Below are 20,113 nucleotides of genomic sequence, written 5' to 3'. Positions count from 1 at the left end.
TGAATAATATATCTAACCATAACTCTTAATAATCTAGGGGAAATGACTCTTGATGATAAATTCAAAATTAGAAAATATCATGACAATAAAGTGAAAATGTTAAACTTTGCAATTAATCAGTTTGTCTTCGTGAAATGAATTTGTCTCTATTGAAAGGATATGCCACTAAAAACATTTGTGTATCCTCACATTTCAATAGACTATGCTTACTCAACAACAGAAGCTTCAAAAATTTCAGTTATACAATAAAACTGGACCACAACATACAATTTTGTACAGGTGGAATGGCAATCCTTGTGAATTACCCAGAAGACTCCATTCTCCATCTGCTGAAGAGATTTTATGAAACCTGTAACAGAAGAGCAAATGCAATACTCATTCAACATACATTTTTCACAGAACCCTTTAGGCGGTAAAACCCTTGTGTGGAGTACTCAAAATTCCCTCAATTTCTCAGACAAACTGAAACCAAAAAAACACTTTGTGGGGAGAAGGAAACTTAAAATTTTTAGAGGGCTCGGCAGAAAAGATGTTTGACGTACTTATTCATTACGCATCAGCTGTCCTAATATCATACCTGGGCGAGTTAATTAATGAAAATGGTTTATTACTATTCAGGCAATTCTATACTTTTAGTTTATCAGCTGAATTAATGTGAAACAGTTGACGACAATTCTACGTTTAATTCATATCACATTCATGTCACACGGCAGGTAAGTCTGTAATGGTATTTAGTATAACTCATCAATGGAGGAACCAATTAAAATTGCAGTTGTTACACTTATTTAAGAGTCAAAAGGAATAAAAAGTTTAAGCATGTGATTTGACCAGATAGAGATTTTCCATTCCACATATCATTGCAAACAGTTTTGTTTGGCCCTCTTTATTACTGCCTGCCACAATACTAAATTCTTGAATAGACAATGAAGACAATATTTCTGGTGGGGGGAATTGGTATTATTGATTACTGAATGACTTAAGAGTAACATCTTTACGTAACTGCCAACTGTGCACTACCAGTGTTACTGCAAATGTATGGAAGTACTGAATGCATTTTTATGAATGTTTAACCACAAATTACTGACACAGATGTCATGCAAAAAGGAAATGTGTAAGTCTGTTTTTCTCTTTTGCATACACATATAGGCATATACGCTGGTTCTGTGATAATTACATATACCCTGACAATTGCAAGTGTTTTAGGGATCACAGTGAATTTAAAGGAATAGAGGAAAACGTCAGACACCTCAAATGAAACTTTTAAAATTTGGTTTTGAGAGACAAAGAGGTATTGCATTTTTGAAATTCCAATGAAATCCATTTTTCATTACTTGAAGGCCAAGCTGAAATGAAACAATCCCTTTCCGTCAGGAAATAAAACTGATGTCTTTTATAATGTGAACTGCTTTTGTCTCAATTCCTCATTCTTGCCAAAGAAAGAGCTGGCAAATTCTTCCAAGGGTCACACAGAATACTACAGATGATAAATTTTCCAGTAGTGTGAACGTTGATTAAACTTTAATTAATATATTAGTTAAAAATTAAAAAAAAAAAATCAAAGGACACCCCTCGATGACTAATGGAGCAGGATTCTGTTCTCAACCAAACCGTACTTCAATCACTCAACATGTTGAAAATAAAGATAACAACCACTGGAAAAGATGTATATTGTTGTAAATGTGTATTGACTACACTGGACATCTGATTTCAAAGTAATTATGTCAAAAGTGAATTAAAAAAAAAAAGAGAAACTAAAAAATGAACATTCAGTTTCACCAACTCTCACAATCACTCTGTAAAACAAAACACGCTGCATTCTGGTTCTAATGACGGGAACCGTTTTTGTTTGAGTAAAAATTCTTCACAACACATCCCTTCCTAAACTGGCATGGTTCATTAATTACACAGAACTGTTGTAAGTAATGGAGTGTAATTGCACCAAACCCAGCAAATTAGGAAGATATATAGCAACACTTGTTCCATCTATTCAGCGTAAATGCAATTTAAAGATTAATTGAGGCCTTTAACCTTGGCCATGACTAATCGTCCTGATGTGACTGTGCTGTATCCTGAGGGAATTTCTAATGAGAGAGAATGTTTTATAAATCTCCAGACCACTGTTCAAAGATTCTTTGGAGATGGCTGTCAACCAAGCAGAAAGCCTGGACATTATGCAGGAAGAAGTCAAACTGTGAGCACTTGACAAAATCACTTCAGAATTATTCAAGAGATTTTTTTCTGCACAAGAATATTCTTAAAACTGCCTTTAAAAAAAGACAGCACTTACAAACACAAAGCCAGTGGTCTCTTAAAACTAGAATGACATGCTTCTCTTTCTTCAGAGTAATGACAGAGAAGTTCTTAAAATACTTTGGGGGGAATTTTATAGAGCTGAATTATAAGATTCAACAGCTCCACCCAGTGTTGACACACAGCAAACAGTTCAGAGGAGCAGAGGCACGGACTGTCATGGCCATGGCAACGATAAACATTAGAAGGCAAGAATCAATAGGGACAACATTGTCAGAACACCAGACACAGACTTTACATCCCATCCAGCAATCACCAAACATTTCAAACTTTTCAACATTTAATGTGAACAAAACTTTCTGGAGCCTCTTCTTGTTTACGCAGTTTCTCCTCAAACATATCACAGTCCATAAAAAAGCAATTTTTCCACATATTCCTGTTTTTGAGAGTCACAACAAAATGGCAAAAATTAGACAATAAGCCTTCAAAAAAACCCCAACAAAAAAACAGGTCAACAGTGAGTCACTTCAGTTTTTGCGATACTGTCAAAAAGTGATCGTCTGAGTCCTTTTATAATCAGAGTCCTTTATCTCCATAGAGCATTGTCAGACAGAGGACAAAAACCTGAGGAACCTGTCTAACAAAAGGCCAGTTGACCTGCACATAGCCACGCCCATTTGCCTTATTGGTCCATATTCATTCATGCCTTGTGTGGATTTGGCAGTTTTCTGCGGTCCTTCATGGCATTGCGTTTCCTCTTCTTGCTCAGGAAGTTCTCCAGTTTCCCGCTCTTTTTCAGCTCACTATACTTCTCAGCCAGCTCCAGTTTCTTCTTGTCAGCTAAAAGGGCATGAGCAGAACAAAAAGATAAATTAAAAAAAAAAAAAAACCCTCAATATTCAACTCATCCAGACTCTTTAATGGACTCAAAGATGCTAATGCTCTGGGACAAACTCAAATGCATTTTCCATTGCCTAATATCCCTGAGAGGATCAACAAATTGACTTTTAGCCAGTTAAATATTTTCCAAACTGTGCTCATCAATCAACCATGAGAGTGCGTTTTAGCTTGTAGGAACAAATAAAAGAAAGCAAAAGTCAAACCACTGCCAGTAACCGAATTAAAAGCTTTGTTTTGTGCTTGTAACTCGAGAATCTATAAGCTTTAGAGTTTTTTCCAGTTAAAAATAAATTTTAGATGAGAGGAAGTCCTACAATACAGGGCTGAATAACACCTCTTAAAACAATGAATAACTAAAGAAAGGAAAGAGGGATGGAAAGACTTACATTTCTTCAAGTAGAATGGTCTATGCCCTTTGCCTACCAGCTCCCTCTGTTTTCTCTTAAATGCCAGCTCTTTCTCCTGCTGCTGGTCCCTTCGTTTACGTTCTCTCTCCTGGTTCTCCTGCAAAGCCAACACAAAGAACTGTTACGCGCGATACGACTAGAGGAGCCTCTGTCCGTGCGCACCCGGGAGCCCGTCTGAACTACGAACACTGGTCATTCACTCAGAAAACACAAATTAACGCAGACACACCATCCGTCGCAACAGCATTCTCAGCTCTTCTCTTTTCGCATCAGATTTCGTCTTCTTTAGACTTTTTTTCACCATCTGAAACACAGATGAATGTTTGCGGTAGAATATTTCAGGGGATATGTGGCCTTTAAATAATGAGTTTAACAAACATGGAAGAACATTGAACACACCAATCTAAACAAATACTAATTAAGAAATTCTTTGGGTTGAATGCAAACCTGTTTTTCTCGTTGTCTTATTTCATCGATGAATCTATAAGTCTGATTGAAAATCTCTGGCTTGTATTCACCAGAGAGGTCATCAAAACGAGGATCTCGTGATACCTGGGAACATGATACAAAAATTCAAATCAGTAACACCCACACTTTACTACTGGTTGGACACACACTGGTACAGAGATAAGACATCCAAACTTACAGCTTTCTTGACAGGTACAACTTTTCTGAGAAATGGAACAGGTTTCTTTGATGAAATCTCCTGGGGCCTAAAATGCAAAGGCAGTAGTTAGAAAAAAGACTACTTAGAGACTTACATTTACCCACTTACACATGTATGTCACAATATTACAGTAGTAAATGAAATTAAGTTATTTTGTCAAGAGAGCAATGATAAAAATCTTGATTTAAAGATGACAAAGGTGTCATTACTTGTGCTTGTTCAGTCGCTTCATTGGTTTGGGTGCCTGCTTGTTCTTGGTTGGCCCGTAAGCTATCTTATTGTACGCTTTAGTACCCACTTTATTTTGGAGCTTCATGATCTCTTCAAACGACATTGTGGAGAGCTCTGGAAACAACAACATTACAGGTGAGCATAAGCCCAAGACACCAAGAGAAGCTTGTTCCACAACAATGGGACAAGCACTAGCAAGATCTATTTTGTTTCCAACACATGAGTTGTAATAGATTGTCCAGGTCATTGGTTTGGACACAGTAAGCTATTGCATGATAGGCTTAGGATCACATATTCTGTAACAGATGAATTTTCATTCAGTATCTCGTAATCACCACTCTACCTCTTTTAACATCATCTTCTGTTTCCAGTTGAGCGTAACTACTGTCACCCTCTGACTGATGAGAATTAGAGTTAGCATCATCAGAGTCATTGTCACTGGTCACGGGTTCACCCTCATCATTATCACTTTCTGAGTCCCCTTCCATTTCTGCAGGGTCTGTATCGTTGTCTTCTTCGATGCCATCATCCTCCTCTTCCTCATTCTTATCCATATCAGGCTGACCTTTGTCCTCACCCTCTGTGGACTCAGCATCGCTTGAATCTTCCTCAGCTCCGCTGCTTTCCTCTTCTGTCCCCGCCGTTTGCATTGCGCTTCTCTTGCTAAATAGAGCAAAGTTTCTTTCCATCTCTAAATCGTCGTCATCGTCGTCGGTACTATCTCCCTGTATCGTGGGCAAAGCTGTCGCTGTGACAGCCTCGTCCTTGCCAGCACCACGAGAGAGTGCGTTAACACTTTGTTTTTGTTTTTTGGAGGCCATCACCCACTTAGATAGTAATGTAGTAAATGAAAGGATACTGAAAAGAGAGAGATGAGAAAAGAAGAGTTACATCAAATGTAAAGGTGGCGCGACGATGTGCATTATGTGATTAAAAGTACGAAGTCTCATTTACGAATGACCAAATTGCTGCGAGAAAAAAAGTGAACGCACAAAGTGACAGTGTTGCTGATTTCTTTGGATTTTTAGTTCTGCGCAGTCTGTAACTTTTCGGGACCATCGCTGATGAAAATTCAAACACAGATGGCGACACGATAAATACCTTAATCTCAAATGGAAATCCATCACAGGTGGCGACAAATACATTACACGATAAACACAAATGTGCCTCACAACTTGCCCACTAACTTGCTTCATATATCTTATCCGGAAATTTAAATTCATTATGGAAATAGTGACAATCATGTTCAACTTTAAAATTCACTGTATTCAAAACGATAATTGTTTATACCTCCGGCAGTTTCCGGAATTCAACATATGGAAATGCGCTAACTCATCTGGCTAGTCTACCACTATCTAGACCCACGTCAATGGGCCTTTTCTGGGTTGCTCTCAAACGAAGCCCGGTGCTCCGTTAAGGCCTCCTAATTTTCTGCATTGTTAGCGAATAACTCTTACTCAGAACGTCAGCAGGTACATCGTTTACCTTACATGTGACATCTGCGTTGAAAAGAAAATTATATATATATATATATATAACAGTGGTAATAGTTACCTCAAATCGTCGGAATACCAGCCTGTTATTCAGTTAGCTCCTCTTCCTTTTCCACGTGGAATATGTTTGAGACAGTGTTGTTGATTATGTCACCGGTGGGGGGCAATACTGCGTCATCTAATTTAAGGAAAAGAACTAAGACTTTGAGAACTGAACAGAACAGCAGAGGAATGCATGAAATGGGATAATTTCAGAAGTCTGATATTGGTTAACAGTAACTTTGAACTTACTGTTTTTAAAGTGAGTGAATACGAGAGAGAGAGAGAGAGACAGAGAGAGACAGAGAGAGAGAGAAATACCCTGACTTTTCAAGCACAGAAGAGCAGAGGACTGTTTCAGTCAAACGGTTAAACCTGATTCCCCATGGTAATCACTCAATACCTGGCCAAAAGGTCTTTCTTAAAAGAAATATTGCTTTGAACTAAAATAAATATAGTTATTGTTATTTCAAATTGAGGAGAATCTACAGAGCAACAATGAATCTGTGATGCTTCAGAGGGAGTTTAAAGAACCCTGGGTGAGTAAAAAGGAGGAATACCAACTGTTCTGACATCAAAACTGTGAAACTACTTCACAGGCTGAGTATGAGAACTAGATAATATCCAAGGGTCTGTGACAGAACTCTTTGTTCACACTTGCTCAAGTGCTGTCAGCAGAAGGCAGGATGATGAACTATTGCAATAGGAATTTAACATCAAGTTGGTACATTGCATCTTACTCAAACACCTTATGCTCTGTCTGTACGATCCCAAAAGGAACTTTAAAGATATTCATATATAAGAAAGGTAAAATGAATGATTTGGCTCAACTAATTAAATGCTGCAAACACCAACCAATATTTAATAATTTACTAATATGTACAAGGACTTCCCTGTACTCCAGTATTCAGTTTGTTTTGGATTGGGGTTATACCTGTTTTTGACCTGTTTTCTTTTGGATCCTGGACCATTCAAAAAAGAAAGTTCTTTGAGAGATGAAGGATGTAAATATGTTCTGCATGTGACGTTCCAGAATTTCCTATAAAAGTTAAACAATGTTTAGATCTGATGATCTGTGAGGACATGGTGTTTTACTGCATTCTGGAGTACAAGGGGGAAAATGCTAACTGCAGAATGAGAATAAGGAAACATTGTTAGTGCCACATGGTGCAACTGTTCACTTAAAATGGCTTTGTTTCCTATGGCAGTAATCCTATCATGCAGAGTAAGACTCTACCTCCCACGAGACTGTGACCCACACTACAGCAGATCCAATTCTGTGTTGGTATTTCTATCAGTTGACACCATACTTATTTTTATGAATTGTGCATTGAATTTTTTGGGATATTTCCCCTACAAACACCTTCAACAGATTTCCGAGTGGCTTTCTCTGTGCAACAATTCCCTGTGCAGGTTTTTCTCAAAATGGCCACAAATAAACACAAGTGTGTAAATCTCTTGTTGAAAAGCCGAAAAAAGTGAATTATTACAGAGCATTGCATTCTATAGTCATAAAAATGAGATCATTGACTCTCATTATTCAAGATCAGAAGAACTAGTAATTTCCACATAAAAACATTCCTCACATGCTCCCAGATGTAAAGAAGTGATTTAGATGAACATCACTTCTTCTGAACTGGTCACCTAAAATAACTTTGTATCCCATGGTAGTAATTCTACCGAGCAGAGTAATAACCTCTGTAACTCCTATGAGATGGCGGCCCATGCTACAAGAGATCCTCTGACTGTGTCTAACAGCTGGGAACAGGCAGTGTGAGTTGCTTCTATTGGTTTTCTCCATAAATCCGTCCAGATGTAGGGAAAAGAGTAAAAGACTGCTCATTAGGCCACACTGCTCAGAACTTCAGGGTTTTTGCTCACCATACCATGTTATATGTTGTTTGTGAATTTGCCTTGTTTACAAGCAGTTTCTGAATGACAGTCCTATTATAAAATCAATCATGAAAACTAGTGGCATGTGTTTTTTGTTGAGACTGTGTCACGAATGTATAAATATAGTCTTGTGGTCATTTTCGTGTTTGTTGTTTTGTGTTTTTAGAAGCTGTTTTGTTAGTCTGTTCATGCAAATTAGTCTTTGACTTGCAGTTCCCTTTAACATATTAAATCATTTCGCCATTTATGTGACTGATGCACCTACCGATTAAGGTACCATTATTTCACCACCTCCAGATGAGGTTACATCTCTAATGTTGCTTTAGAAACTCACTTATTAAAATTTTAAGATGTCATATTAGAAGTATATCTGAAATTACTACTGACACTCGTATGTGATTAAGGTACTTCAAAATGAACCCGTTTTGATAGTGTTTTCTCAGAATTTGCTTTAACCTCAGAATGTGATTTATAGTGCTGTAATCTCATACCCATTAAGATATTTGTTCCAGAGCTAATGCAGAAAGGGACAACACAATATTATCAAATTTTCATTTATTTACCACTGAATCAAATCATCAGCCTGTGAATTTCCATTCTCGATGTGAAGTCAGTGCCAAAACAAGCTAAAACACAAAATAAAGAAAGATGTGTTGAGTCAGTTAGTTATAACTGTGACTATAGCTGTATGCATTTCTGGGAAATTCTTGAAAGTGAGGTTCACAGAGAAGTTCAGCATTGATGGTGTGTTCTAGGAATGAACGAAAATGGTTTCCACACCCGAGTACCTTACAGTAGTCTTCACCAACACCATCTCCAAAGGACACATGGTTCAAATCAGGCAAAGTCTGCAGCCAGAATGTGCAATGTTTTCCCTCTTGCTGCTCTGTAAATATTTAGACAATGAGTGTTGAACCATACCAGATACTATACCACATAACTAAATTATATGGACCTTCTAGTAAAGTTGCACATAGCTGCTTCATATGCATACATCTTCGTAAAATTTACTGCTGAACTGTTGGCCAAAGAGCAGAGGAGTCATGCTTATCTTAAAGCAGATGTATTTTATTTGATAGTCATTTGGAGTTTGACTTCGAAAGAGAAAACATTTAAGAGCCGAATTATTTCAGACATTTATCGTCAAGATCATAAACATTAAGTAATAACGATCAGATCAGATATAAAACGTGTTTGCTAGCTTTCAAAAAAGTGTCATGGAGAACACAAAGCCGCAGAAAGATAAAAAGGACGAGAGAGGGAGAGAGAGAGAGAGAGAGAGAGAGGAATGGGGGGAGCCAAAAATGTTTATGTATCTTAGCAGTTTGAGCATTATCTCATTGTCAATCTGTAAGTAAAAGAGCTAAGCCTTGGAGAATGTTATTTTTTTTCTATATTACTTTAGCTTTATCTGTGCAGCTTTTTTATTTTGGGAGGAAGTTTTTACAGCCTGAGTTTACAACCTTCTCTCCCTCTAACTCACTTTGCCCAGACCATGACTGAAAGTGATGACCTCACTCCTCTTTAACAAAACTCCCCCTCGTTTTCTCCTCCTTCCTTCTCTCTTTTTTTCTCACAGTGCAGTCAGGCTTTGCGCCAGTTACTTTTCCTCTTATGTGCAGCTCTGTGTATCTGCAGTTGGTTGACTCTGTGGAAGACCTCCTTTCCCTGTTTGTAACCCTGGTTTCCACGACGAACCACAGGACCCTGCCACAGGACACGCAACCTTGCCTTGAACTACCAGTGGACTGTCTAAATAGATAATTTGTCAGCTTGTCTCTCTTTACAAGACTTACCAGTTTTCCTTTGCATATTACCAAGTCTAGGACAATAGGAAATGCAGCTTTAGTTTTACATATGTATGCTTTTCTGAAATATCCGTCAGATAGGATCGGCATCTCACTGGACAATGAAGAAGATCCAGCCTTTCACGATTGGAACAAAGTTATCGGTGCCCTCTGAGTCAAAATGTCCAAATGTTGTGGATATCATTCCTCCTGTCTCTGCTGCGGATGGAGGCAAACTGAAGAGCAACCTAAATGACAAAATGTTTCTTTGCCTTGATCATTCACAAACGTCGGCAAGTGATCCCGGTCTACCACTTGTAGAGAAACTTCAGGAAGACAGTACTGATGAAGAGGGGACCTCAGTGTCCCCAACAGCAGCCTCCAGATCTATCAGGAAAATAGCAATATGTGGTAATGCAGAGACGGAGAACGAGAACCAAAACGATGTCTCAGATACACCAGACTGTGTGAGCAAAGACAAGTTCAGTTCAACTCCAGTGTCAGTCAGTTCTGAGGGGAGAACTGAGGACAGCTCCACTGCACAACTGGAGGTATGAGATCACATTTTCTCATATTGAACAAATGGTTTTTCATGTTGAACAATATGTTCTCTTGTTAGTGAGCCATTGCATGACAGACATGTTCAAACCATTTGGTGTATAGAAAATAAGCATATGGGGCTGGTAATGGCTGGTAACTTTAGTAACTTATGTTTGAGGTTTTGTATGTTGTTTTATTTGAAAGGTCAGTTTTACATCTTTACCCAGGGAAAGCTCCTAGTTCTGTATTGATATTTCTGTCTGTTGTCACCATATTTATTTTTATGCATTATGCAATGAATTCTTCTGGATGTTTCTCATGCAAACAACTTCAAAAGATTTCTGAGTAGCTTTCTCTGTGCAACAATCTTATGTGCAGCTGTTTCTCAAAACAGCCACAAATAAACACAAGTGCGTATTTCTCTTGGTGAAAAGCCAGAAAAAGTGGATTATTACAGAGCACTGCATTCTGTACTCACAGAGATGAGATCATCGACAGACTTTCATTACGCAAGGCCAGAAGAACTGGTAATTTCCACCAAAAAAAATTACTCACATGCTCCAAGATGTGAAGAAAGTGATTTAGATGAAAATAGCAATCAGACATGGTGGAGCTGAAAGTCTAATGACACTAGAGTGATTTTTGATAAACTTTCTCTTATTGAAACCACTTGAGGGTCGTTTCATTCTTTGAGACTATCCTTTGAACTTGATGATGCCCCATGGAATGAATTACATCAGTCAAATAAATCTAATTAAGAATCATTAGTAGGAAATGGGTGAAAAAGACAGAGTTTCTGTTCAAAGGTTCTAAACTGCATGCAACAGAAATACAGGATTATGACAATCATTAGTGGACGTTAAGCTACACAACTGTGGGTAAAATCTTTGCAGTATTCACTGTGTAAAGAACTGCTCATCAGATTTGATGTTTGCCTTTTGCAACCGTTTAAACAAAAGGCTTTCACATTGTACACACAGTGCAGGAGTAAAGAAGGCAGAAAAAAGGTGGAACAGGAATGGCAACATGAGGAGTTATTATTTGGAGATGAGATCACCTTTTGGCAATATCGCTTACTGCCCTAGGCTCATGTACTGTTGGTGGGCCAAGAGGCACAAAGCATGACTTATCCTATTGTGCTGTGCACTTCAGAGTATATGCCTTAAATTCTCTGTAGCTTGTATCAGAGAATTTAGCAATATCTGAAATAAGTTTCAATTGTTTACCAATGTTTAAAAAGATGCAGAAATGTGAGGACTTAAAGTCTTTTCTTCTCTACTCATTGCCAGTGGAAACTGTCTAAATAATCTGTTCTTTCTCATGTACCTCATGTTCTAAAACAGTTGATATAGTCATCCAACGGACATTAAGCAGGTCTAACAAACCTCAGTTACCATGGATACCAAATTCTACTGCTTACACTGAGCTATTTGACAGTTGTATCACATGATGTAAGAGATTTAGGAGAGATAAAAACATAATTAATCTCTTAATGAATAGCATGAGGTCATTGTTGCTTAACAAGTCTGGCTTACAGAACAGAAACAGATAGAGATAGGTTCAGAAAGAGAGTGATGTTTCAGAAATCATGCCATGAAATGCAACAACTCCCATGTTTTTCTCAAGAAGTTTTAGGAGAAGACTTTGTGTACTTGCTAGGGAAAAAAGTAATGAAATAAATGGATTTATGAGGGTACCATTCTGCCTCCGTCAAAGGTCACTTTCCCAGGATGTTTGCCTTAATACTTTTTTACCTTTATAGAGTTTCTACTTTCCACTGTTCTTCTAAGATATTCACTCTTGTTACTTAACTATAGCTTTTCTGCAACAGCATTATAAATAGTGCCGAGTTAAAGGAACAGGCAAAAATTCATTTCCTGTGCTTTTGTAAATTTTCAAACTTGTGGCTGTAGAACTTGTTTTAGGATGTATTTATTTGTTTTGAAATTGTATTCTGATTACTCAGGCAGACACATGGATAAAGAAAAAGATAAAAGACCTGAGCTGGGAATGCCGTAATATCCCAACATTCTCACAGCACCAACAGCAACAACAACCGGAGGAGGTGTTGCAGAACGAACAACGAGACCTCAAAGACATTGAGTACTCACTCATTCGACTGACAGCAAGTCTTGACTTGAAGCAGGTAAAAGAACCTCCTCACTGCTTCATTATCATGAGGGCTTTCATTGAATTGTTACACTAATGTCCTTTGATATGCCTCACATGAAAAATACAGAACCAGTTTGTTTATTATCCTGCATGTCTCTCAGGATGTGCCACAGCAGACTCACCCCGCCACTTTGGGGTTGGATGTATTAGAGGAAAAGCTGAACGCCAAGGGGCACATTGAGAAATCGTAAGGCTTGCCACATTACAAATGTTTTCTCAATTTCCTCTTCACCTCATTGGGTTTGCCCATTTCTGTAATGATTTATGATGACGGTTTCATCACTAATATTCTTTATCTTCATCTCTATGACAGACGGATGAAGTTACGATCTCTCCTGAGGGATTATCGTCAGGATCTCATGTTGGCGCTGGATGTTTCTTCCTTTTATCAACTGGCAGACAACATCATCAGTGCCATTGCTCGCAAGGTAATTAGACTCAGCTCCACTGATTTGTTTAACGTTAAACTGATTATTGAAACAGATTTAGAGGAAGCACTAAGTTCATGCACAATTTATTTCTTTTTTTTCTTTCTCTTTTTCTTTTAAAAACATGTTAATAGAGAAGCTGTCTCCCAACATTGAATTTTCAAGAGAGTGGCAAAGATGCAGAAGTAATGGAGATAGACAGTCAGATAAGAGTGAGTATGCTAATATACATGTTGTAAGCATAATACCACAGCCACTGTGAAACACACTGACGCTATTAACATGGATTTTTTGCTATGATTTGTTGAGACAGGGTCATAAATACTACAACATAGTCTCGGAGATTACTGTAGTACTCTTTTAGGGTTTTCCCTTGAAACCAAGCTCCAGAAAACTACAACAGTATTTTTTTTCCCCCCTTTGCTCTTAACAGTGTCTTGCAGGTTTTAGGACTGGCATTTTTCCTTCCAAGTGTACAAATTGACTCCAAATGAATTGTGTCATTTCCTTCCATGACCCCACCCCTCCTTCAACAACTCTCTTTCCAGATGCTGAACGAGTCTGTGTCTCGGCTGTCGAACCTCCACCCTACCCTGGCCACTAGAGTGACACGCAAGCAAGCTGAGGTGAAGGAGAGTTGGGCTCTTCTCCAGGAGTCTCTTCGGTAAACAAGACACTGATGACTTGTCTATGTTTCAAAAGCAGGAGAAAATGCATTATGTCCCTGTTGTTTTACTCGAAAAGATAGATGTTTTAACAGAAGTCTCGAAAGAGTAATACCCATCATGTTTCTGTCCATAACATGTTTGTGAAAGTTGAGTGGAGCTATGTTATAGTTCAACATTGGTGCCAGAGCTAACATCTTTTAGATGATTCCAGTCAAGATTAAGTTACTGAGGAGCATAGTCTTTGAATGAGATAATATGATATCACTCTGTTGTTTAAAACCCCAACCTGCAGTTAGTTCCTGTTTTATGCCTTTAAAGGAAGCTGTAGATACAGCTTTTACTCCACCACAAAGGCTCGAATGACTGAGAGAAATAACTGTTTTCATTATGAGATAACTGCAAAACTTTGAGCAACAAATTCCAGAAATACTGACAGTATTATAAAACAGAAGCGCTTCAAGCATGTCAGGTCTTTTTCAGGCATTGACTCCTTTGTAATAATCTGCAGGAGCATTTGCTAAAATAACTATGGATGAATAGGGGAGATTTTGGAATTTATATGGTAAATCTGCTAAAGGCTTTGCTTCAGCTCCCTGCCAGATGTGTGTCTAGTACAGCTCACATGCATGGAATGGTGGAGTGATGAGAGACAGGTAGAGCGTGAACAGGGGGATATTAGTTCACCGCTGATAGCACCGCAATGGTATGCATGCATGGGGAGGAGGAGATGGTGATGAATCTGAAAAAAAGAACCCAGAGATGGCGATAATACCTGCACAATTTCATGGCTTGGCTCAGTCTAATATGGTTTTAGTATAACATGGGTCTCAAGCTGATTCTCCTACTGATAAGAGTGGGACAAATACACCGGCTGATAACAGATGACATATTTAAATAACACATGGGTCAAAATATAGAGCTGTGACTGCTAAATACTCCCTCAGTATTCCAGGTGATTCCTTGGGTCTGATGTTGTAGTTATCTGACAGTAATAACTTTTATGGTGAAGTGAAATGTCCCACACTACCAAGCAAGGACTATTAACATATGGTTTGAAGAGAGCCGTGTCCAGTACAGGACATCAACCTCAGCCTAACAGAGTGTGTTTTGGAGTAACTGAATGCAAGAGTACACCTTGACTACACCAGCTCTATATTGGAAAATTGCACAGATCGTTATACTTTTTTGGTCAGAAAACTTTATTCGTGTCTATTAGCACATGTTAGCTTTTGGTCTAGCCATGTATATCACCTACATTTAAAGGGTTTTTTGAAAGACAGCAGGCAAAGTTATTCGATATTGTGCCAGAATTTTCTAAAAAAAATATCTTCTTCTGCTTCAGAAATGCAATCCAAGAGGTCTGATAGAATGGCCAACCCCAGTGGCCCAACCAGCAGCCTAAACTCCTCCTGACACCCTTCCTAGCATTTTTCAATGATGATTTTATCATTCCTTTTCAAAACAAAATCCTTTCCTGCTTTCCTGAAACCATGAGCTAAATACATCAGTTACGGATGACATCATGCTCTGCATATCCTGCCAGAATTTCCCCCCAAAACAATAGCTTCACTGGTGGCTAAGTGAACATTACATGACAAACAGTTGTACGCTTCCTTTAATCTGTGGATTATGTTTGAATTTGCCATTTTTGTGTTACAGTTCTATCACATTGTCTGTCATATAAGGTCGCGAGCATTGAACTCAAAATCAAAGGTTTGATGATCTAATGGTCTATGAGGAGCAGACAAAACTGGGAGTAACAGACAGACAGGAAGTTTCTCAAACATTATTTCTATACTTTGATAAAAGAACTTTTCTCGTTCTGCTATCAAAACATTTGTAGTTCTTCTGCGTCACTGGCATGCGTTCTAGATTTAGTGTCTGCTCTTACCCAGCAGGAATCAGAGGGCAGATGTGTGTTCCAAACCCCTTCTGGCTCCAGCCAAAGAGGACACTGATTCTCTGACCACAGTCACTGAGTCACACTGCAGTGGTGAACATGTAATATGTGACGTAATGGGAAAAGACATTAAAGAAGAGCAAAACAGACTCAGAGGATTTGAGGTCAGCAGCCTTATTTTCAAAAAGCTCAGTACGACCTTATAGGCCGGTTGACTGCATTACGAGTTTTGAAATTGTGTTTAAATCTTTCAAACAAACAAACAAATAAACAAATAAATAAGTACATTTGAACAAAATTATGGGTAAATTCATATATGTTTCTTTCTGTAGGGTTTTCAAGATTCCCAGGATTTCAAGAAGTTGAATCTAATTGAAGACTGTTCCTCAAAGAGTTATTGTTTACCCTCAGAGTCCAGCTACACTAAACTGGACAACAAGACAAAAGACTGGAAAAGGTAAAACCTTGATAAACATTTTTCACTTTTTATATATCTTTTGAGAGATTCTCTTACAGTAAAGAATTTGTTTAACAGCAATGACCAGATAACTGAAACAACTAGATCTCTCCATGAGGACTCAGAGAAATCCTGTGAGATGCTGAATGATTCCACAACCCAAGCTGACAAGGTGCTATATCATCATATTTACATATTAGATATTTTCTGTTGTATTTGGGTAATAATTTGTCAGACACAGCAGTTTTTTTGTGTGTGGCAGTGTAAGTGTTTAAGTAGGCTCTCTCTTCACCTGCAAATTGTTCATTGTATATTTCCTTTCTGTTTTCATATGTATGAAGACTCTGTTGTGGTTGAGAAACAGTGTAGCCATGGTGACTCAGGAGGACAGAACTGATTCAAAACAAGTATGGGCCCAGGACAGCACCAAGATAGAGGATCTACTTGACCAGGTGGAAATTATTTGGGAGGCACTTCGAGACAGACATAAAACAAACATAGACACTGGAAATGGGGAAGATCATTTGATTGGACAGGAAGCTGCTGAGAACTCTCCAGAATTTCTGCAAACCAAAGATCTTCAAGAGGACATAGACACATGTGATTCAGGGATGCTTTCAAGGTTCCTGGAGCTCTTAAACAATGAAAATAATTGTGAAATGAAGACGGTAAACATACCTTACTATTTCACTTGAAGTTTTTAAATTCCATGTTTAGATGACAGCATTGTTTACTTAGTCCTATAGCTATTAGTATGGCTACTCCTATTTTCATTCAAGTATTTTTTATTTTCACTAATTAGTGTGTAATATAATTAGTTGACTGAAAAGATTCCCTGAACTTACTCACTGCATTACACTTAATTTAAAGAGCTGGCTGTCATTAAAGGTGACTGAACTGAATGAAATTAATTAAGTAATCACATCAGCCATAAAACTGTAAAACCATTGCAGATTCTTCCCAAACATCAGGATAACCAAGACTGCAAGTCTAACCCTCCAGAGATGTTTTCAGAATTGGATAATGTCACAGAGACAGTCAGGACAAGAGGATACTCCCTCACACATCATCAAGCCATCAAAGAAATACCAAACCTGGTAAACTGCATCCCCACTTGTTTTAAAACTTACTTATTTGCTCATTTTTTCTCCCACCATTACCATTTGTGTGTGGGGTGCATTTCTAATACAAGTATTCTGGTTACTGTAAGAAGTGCAAGAAGTTCCTCTTAATCCATTATGTCATCATCATCAGTTATTATATTGTCATCATTTAGACATCTGTGCTATAAGAAGATGAAAGAGAAAAGTAACATATCATATAATACCATACAAGTTATGTCTTCAATGATTTTTTTTACTCTCCAGCTCTCTACCCTGACTTTGCGCATAAACCGACTCCTCTCCCATTGTGCTGAGCTCAGTATGGACATACTGGATTTGGAAACAGACAAGGCTGTCCTTTGTGATCCTGACTTAAGTGGGCTAGATGGATTACAGGAGCAACAAGATGATTTGGAGGTCACGAAGCCTTTAAACTTTAAACTTTTTTTTTTTTGGCAATTTCTATTTATGCAGTTTTTAAACTCACCTTTCTCCAGTTCCAAAATTCAATCAGCATAGTTGGCAGTATCTTGTTGCCAATCTGTTCAACTGTACCTTCTGGATGTTTGCTTTAAAAAGATCCGTCAAGAGCTCTTTGTGAAAAATTCAAACCTCTCTTGGCTTTTGTTACATTCAATGCTGTTAGGGCTGTACTAACATGTAAATATTATATTTTCAGGTGGACTATGAGGTGAATAAGATGGAAGTTGAGGAGCTGGAACGACTTGCCACACATTTACAAGCTCTTCCTCCAGAGCAGTGTGCCTTCCTCCAGGAAGAGGTTCAAGTGATTCTCCAGGCCTGGGAGGAAGTGGGTCGGAGCATGACAGAGAATAGAGGGCGCTTGTTCAAGTTCCAGGAACTGCAGAACTATTTCAAGAACTATCTAGCAATGATGTAGGTAGAAAATACTTGCCTCAACTGGAGATCATTGTTAATTCATACAGTACAGCAGTGCCTTTAGTTTTAATAGAATATCTCTATTTCATTGTTTAAATTCCCCTGTGACTTGTCAGTCAACTCTTTTGTTCTCCATCTGCCTTGCCTTACAGTGCTTGGACAGAGGAGACCCGATCCCGCATCCTCTCTGGTAGTCAAACTCTAAACTTGACAGAAAATGAAGCATCTGAACTTGATCACAGCATAGAACAGAAAATAGAGGAGATTGATAAACTTACATCAGCTGGCCAGAGTCTCTTGGATGATGGACATCAGCTGGCAGAAACTGTAAGATTGCATATTTATTAAAACCACTCTTTCTTAAGTGTACAATCCTCAGAGTACAAAGTGCATTGTCATTACCTTGCAAACTCCTATTCAGATTAAGGAGAGGAGTGATGAACTACAAAGCATGTTGGGATGGATTAAGGTCAACTGGGAGTTGCTAAATCAAAAGAGAGCTGCAGAGTGGAAGAATGTCAACCTGCAACAGGAGGTAGGTTTTTCAGTCTCTACAAAGGACTGAAAATCATGGCTGTATTCAGAATGGACTCAGTTTCCACAGTTAAGTAATTGTCCATGACTTTTAACATAAGATATCTAAAAAGATTTTTTTTTATCTTATCGTTTTTTTTTTTCAGGGACTTCATCTTAATCCAGAGGCTAGCAAGAACATAGGAACTTCAGAAACTGGAGACAAAAGTGAGATGGGAGTTTTGAGGAGCCCACTGTGTCTAAAGTCTAACATGCCTCCGTCAGCTTCACTAGGAAGCAGCATCTGTCTTGTTTTGAGTTTTGATGAAGAGTCACCTTCCATCAGTCAAGTCCATAGGCAACCATCACCAGGTAACAGACAAGAGGAAAGGCAATGTGACCCTAGCACTAACCAAATACATTTGCAACAGTCACTAAACAGTAAACAAGACAAGAGGCAACTGTCACCTGACAACAGTCAAGTACAACATCAAGAGTTCTACATCACTCACCAGGTAGAGAGGCAACAGTCACCAAACTGCAACCAGGTACACAGGGAACAGTCACCAGGTAACAACGATGGTCAAACTCAACAGCACCCAGACACGTATCAAGAAGAATGGCAACAGTCATCAGGCCTATGCCAAATGCAAAAGCCATTTTCATCAGATTTCAGCCTGATGCAGAATAAGCAGTCATCAAACAACAACCAAGTACTGACACAAATTTCACCAAGCTCAAGCACAGTTCAGTTGCTACAGACACCATGCAACAACCAGGCGCAAAATCAAGACTTAACAAGGAGAAATTATCAACAGAAACTTGAGGAAGAAGGGGATTCAGCTGAAGCAACTCATAGGGTAAGGTTTTCTTCAGTTCCTTAGAATGTATTGGGCTTGTCCACAGATCTAACATCAGTGCAGAGTGCTATGTCCTTTGCACTGTGCATCCTGCTTTGTATACTGTGTTCCTGTATAATTGTGTTTTCATGGTGTCACATTCTTTGAAATGTCTCCCAGTGGACTATGGGGACCATGGTCTGAGCAGCAATTAGAACTGGAATGCAGTGTGAAGGTCTCCTTTGCCAGAGTGTAGGATTTATTAACTTGGCATGCAATCAGATTAGTCATGGTCTAGCCATTACCATCACAGCTGGTTTTTAAAAGCATTTAAATGCCGTATGGTTTTGATAAAACCACATAAGTGTGTAGCTGTTATATCTTGTCATGACAATGTTTTATTTTCTTTTTGTTGCTTTAGATGTAATTTAACATTTGTTCTGTTTGTCTGTTTTGTGTAATCTCCAGGTCAGCACATACCTACATGTTACTGACTTTTACAAAATGACAGATAAAGTATCAGAGTCTACGACCCCAGCATACTCTGCTGAAAAGAACATTACTGATGTCTCCACATTATCTCCTTCACTTTCCTCTAACCTCTCAACCTCTTCAAATTGTATCATACCTGCACCACAGACTGTACTTGCCTGCTCTAAGTCCCAGATGCATGTACCCATCACTCTGAATGAACCAATGACAAAGCAGAAGAGGAATTTGCAAATGCACACCACACTTGGCCTTATTGGATTGCATGGTTTGGACATAGCAACAATCCCATCAGGCAAGACCAAACACAGATGTCACACATGGCCAATAGAGGGTAGGAAGAGGAAAAGCCAAATCCATGGAGAACTTCAAGGGTATGCAAAAAAGAATTCATTGGTTATGGGTGCTGTGAGACCAAGTGAATCAGACCCAATCCC

The 20,113-nt window shown here is 38.5% G+C and overlaps 1 protein-coding gene across 1 annotated transcript; it reads right to left on the bottom strand.

Moving 5' to 3' along the window:
* Positions 1 to 1,662: 1,662 nt before the first annotated feature.
* Positions 1,663 to 6,063, bottom strand: rrp36 (ribosomal RNA processing 36). The gene is made up of 8 exons (XM_030771536.1): positions 6,010 to 6,063; positions 4,799 to 5,313; positions 4,434 to 4,569; positions 4,204 to 4,270; positions 4,005 to 4,109; positions 3,787 to 3,861; positions 3,537 to 3,654; positions 1,663 to 3,090 (listed from the first exon to the last, which is right to left on the bottom strand). Exons 2-8 carry the CDS (start codon positions 5,274 to 5,276, stop codon positions 2,951 to 2,953), a joined length of 1,119 nt encoding a protein of 372 aa, XP_030627396.1. The 5' UTR covers positions 5,277 to 5,313; positions 6,010 to 6,063; the 3' UTR covers positions 1,663 to 2,950.
* Between the last annotated feature and the right edge of the window lie 14,050 nt (positions 6,064 to 20,113).

This window comes from Chanos chanos, chromosome 4 (genome assembly GCF_902362185.1).
Source record: "Chanos chanos chromosome 4, fChaCha1.1, whole genome shotgun sequence".
Lineage (NCBI taxonomy): Eukaryota > Metazoa > Chordata > Actinopteri > Gonorynchiformes > Chanidae > Chanos > Chanos chanos.
The sequence above is the reverse complement of the archived record's forward strand: the minus strand, read 5'-3'. Positions and strand labels throughout refer to the sequence as shown.

Bases quoted from the DNA above. Each gene is read 5' to 3' on its own strand.
- rrp36 (XM_030771536.1), bottom strand. From the start codon at position 5,276: ATGGCCTCCAAAAAACAAAAACAAAGTGTTAACGCACTCTCTCGTGGT. The intron at 4,570-4,798 runs GTAGAGTGGTGA...TGTTGTTTCCAG, and splicing joins AGAAGATGATGTTAAAAGAG to AGCTCTCCACAATGTCGTTT. The intron at 4,271-4,433 runs GTAATGACACCT...TTTGCATTTTAG, and splicing joins AAGCGACTGAACAAGCACAA to GCCCCAGGAGATTTCATCAA.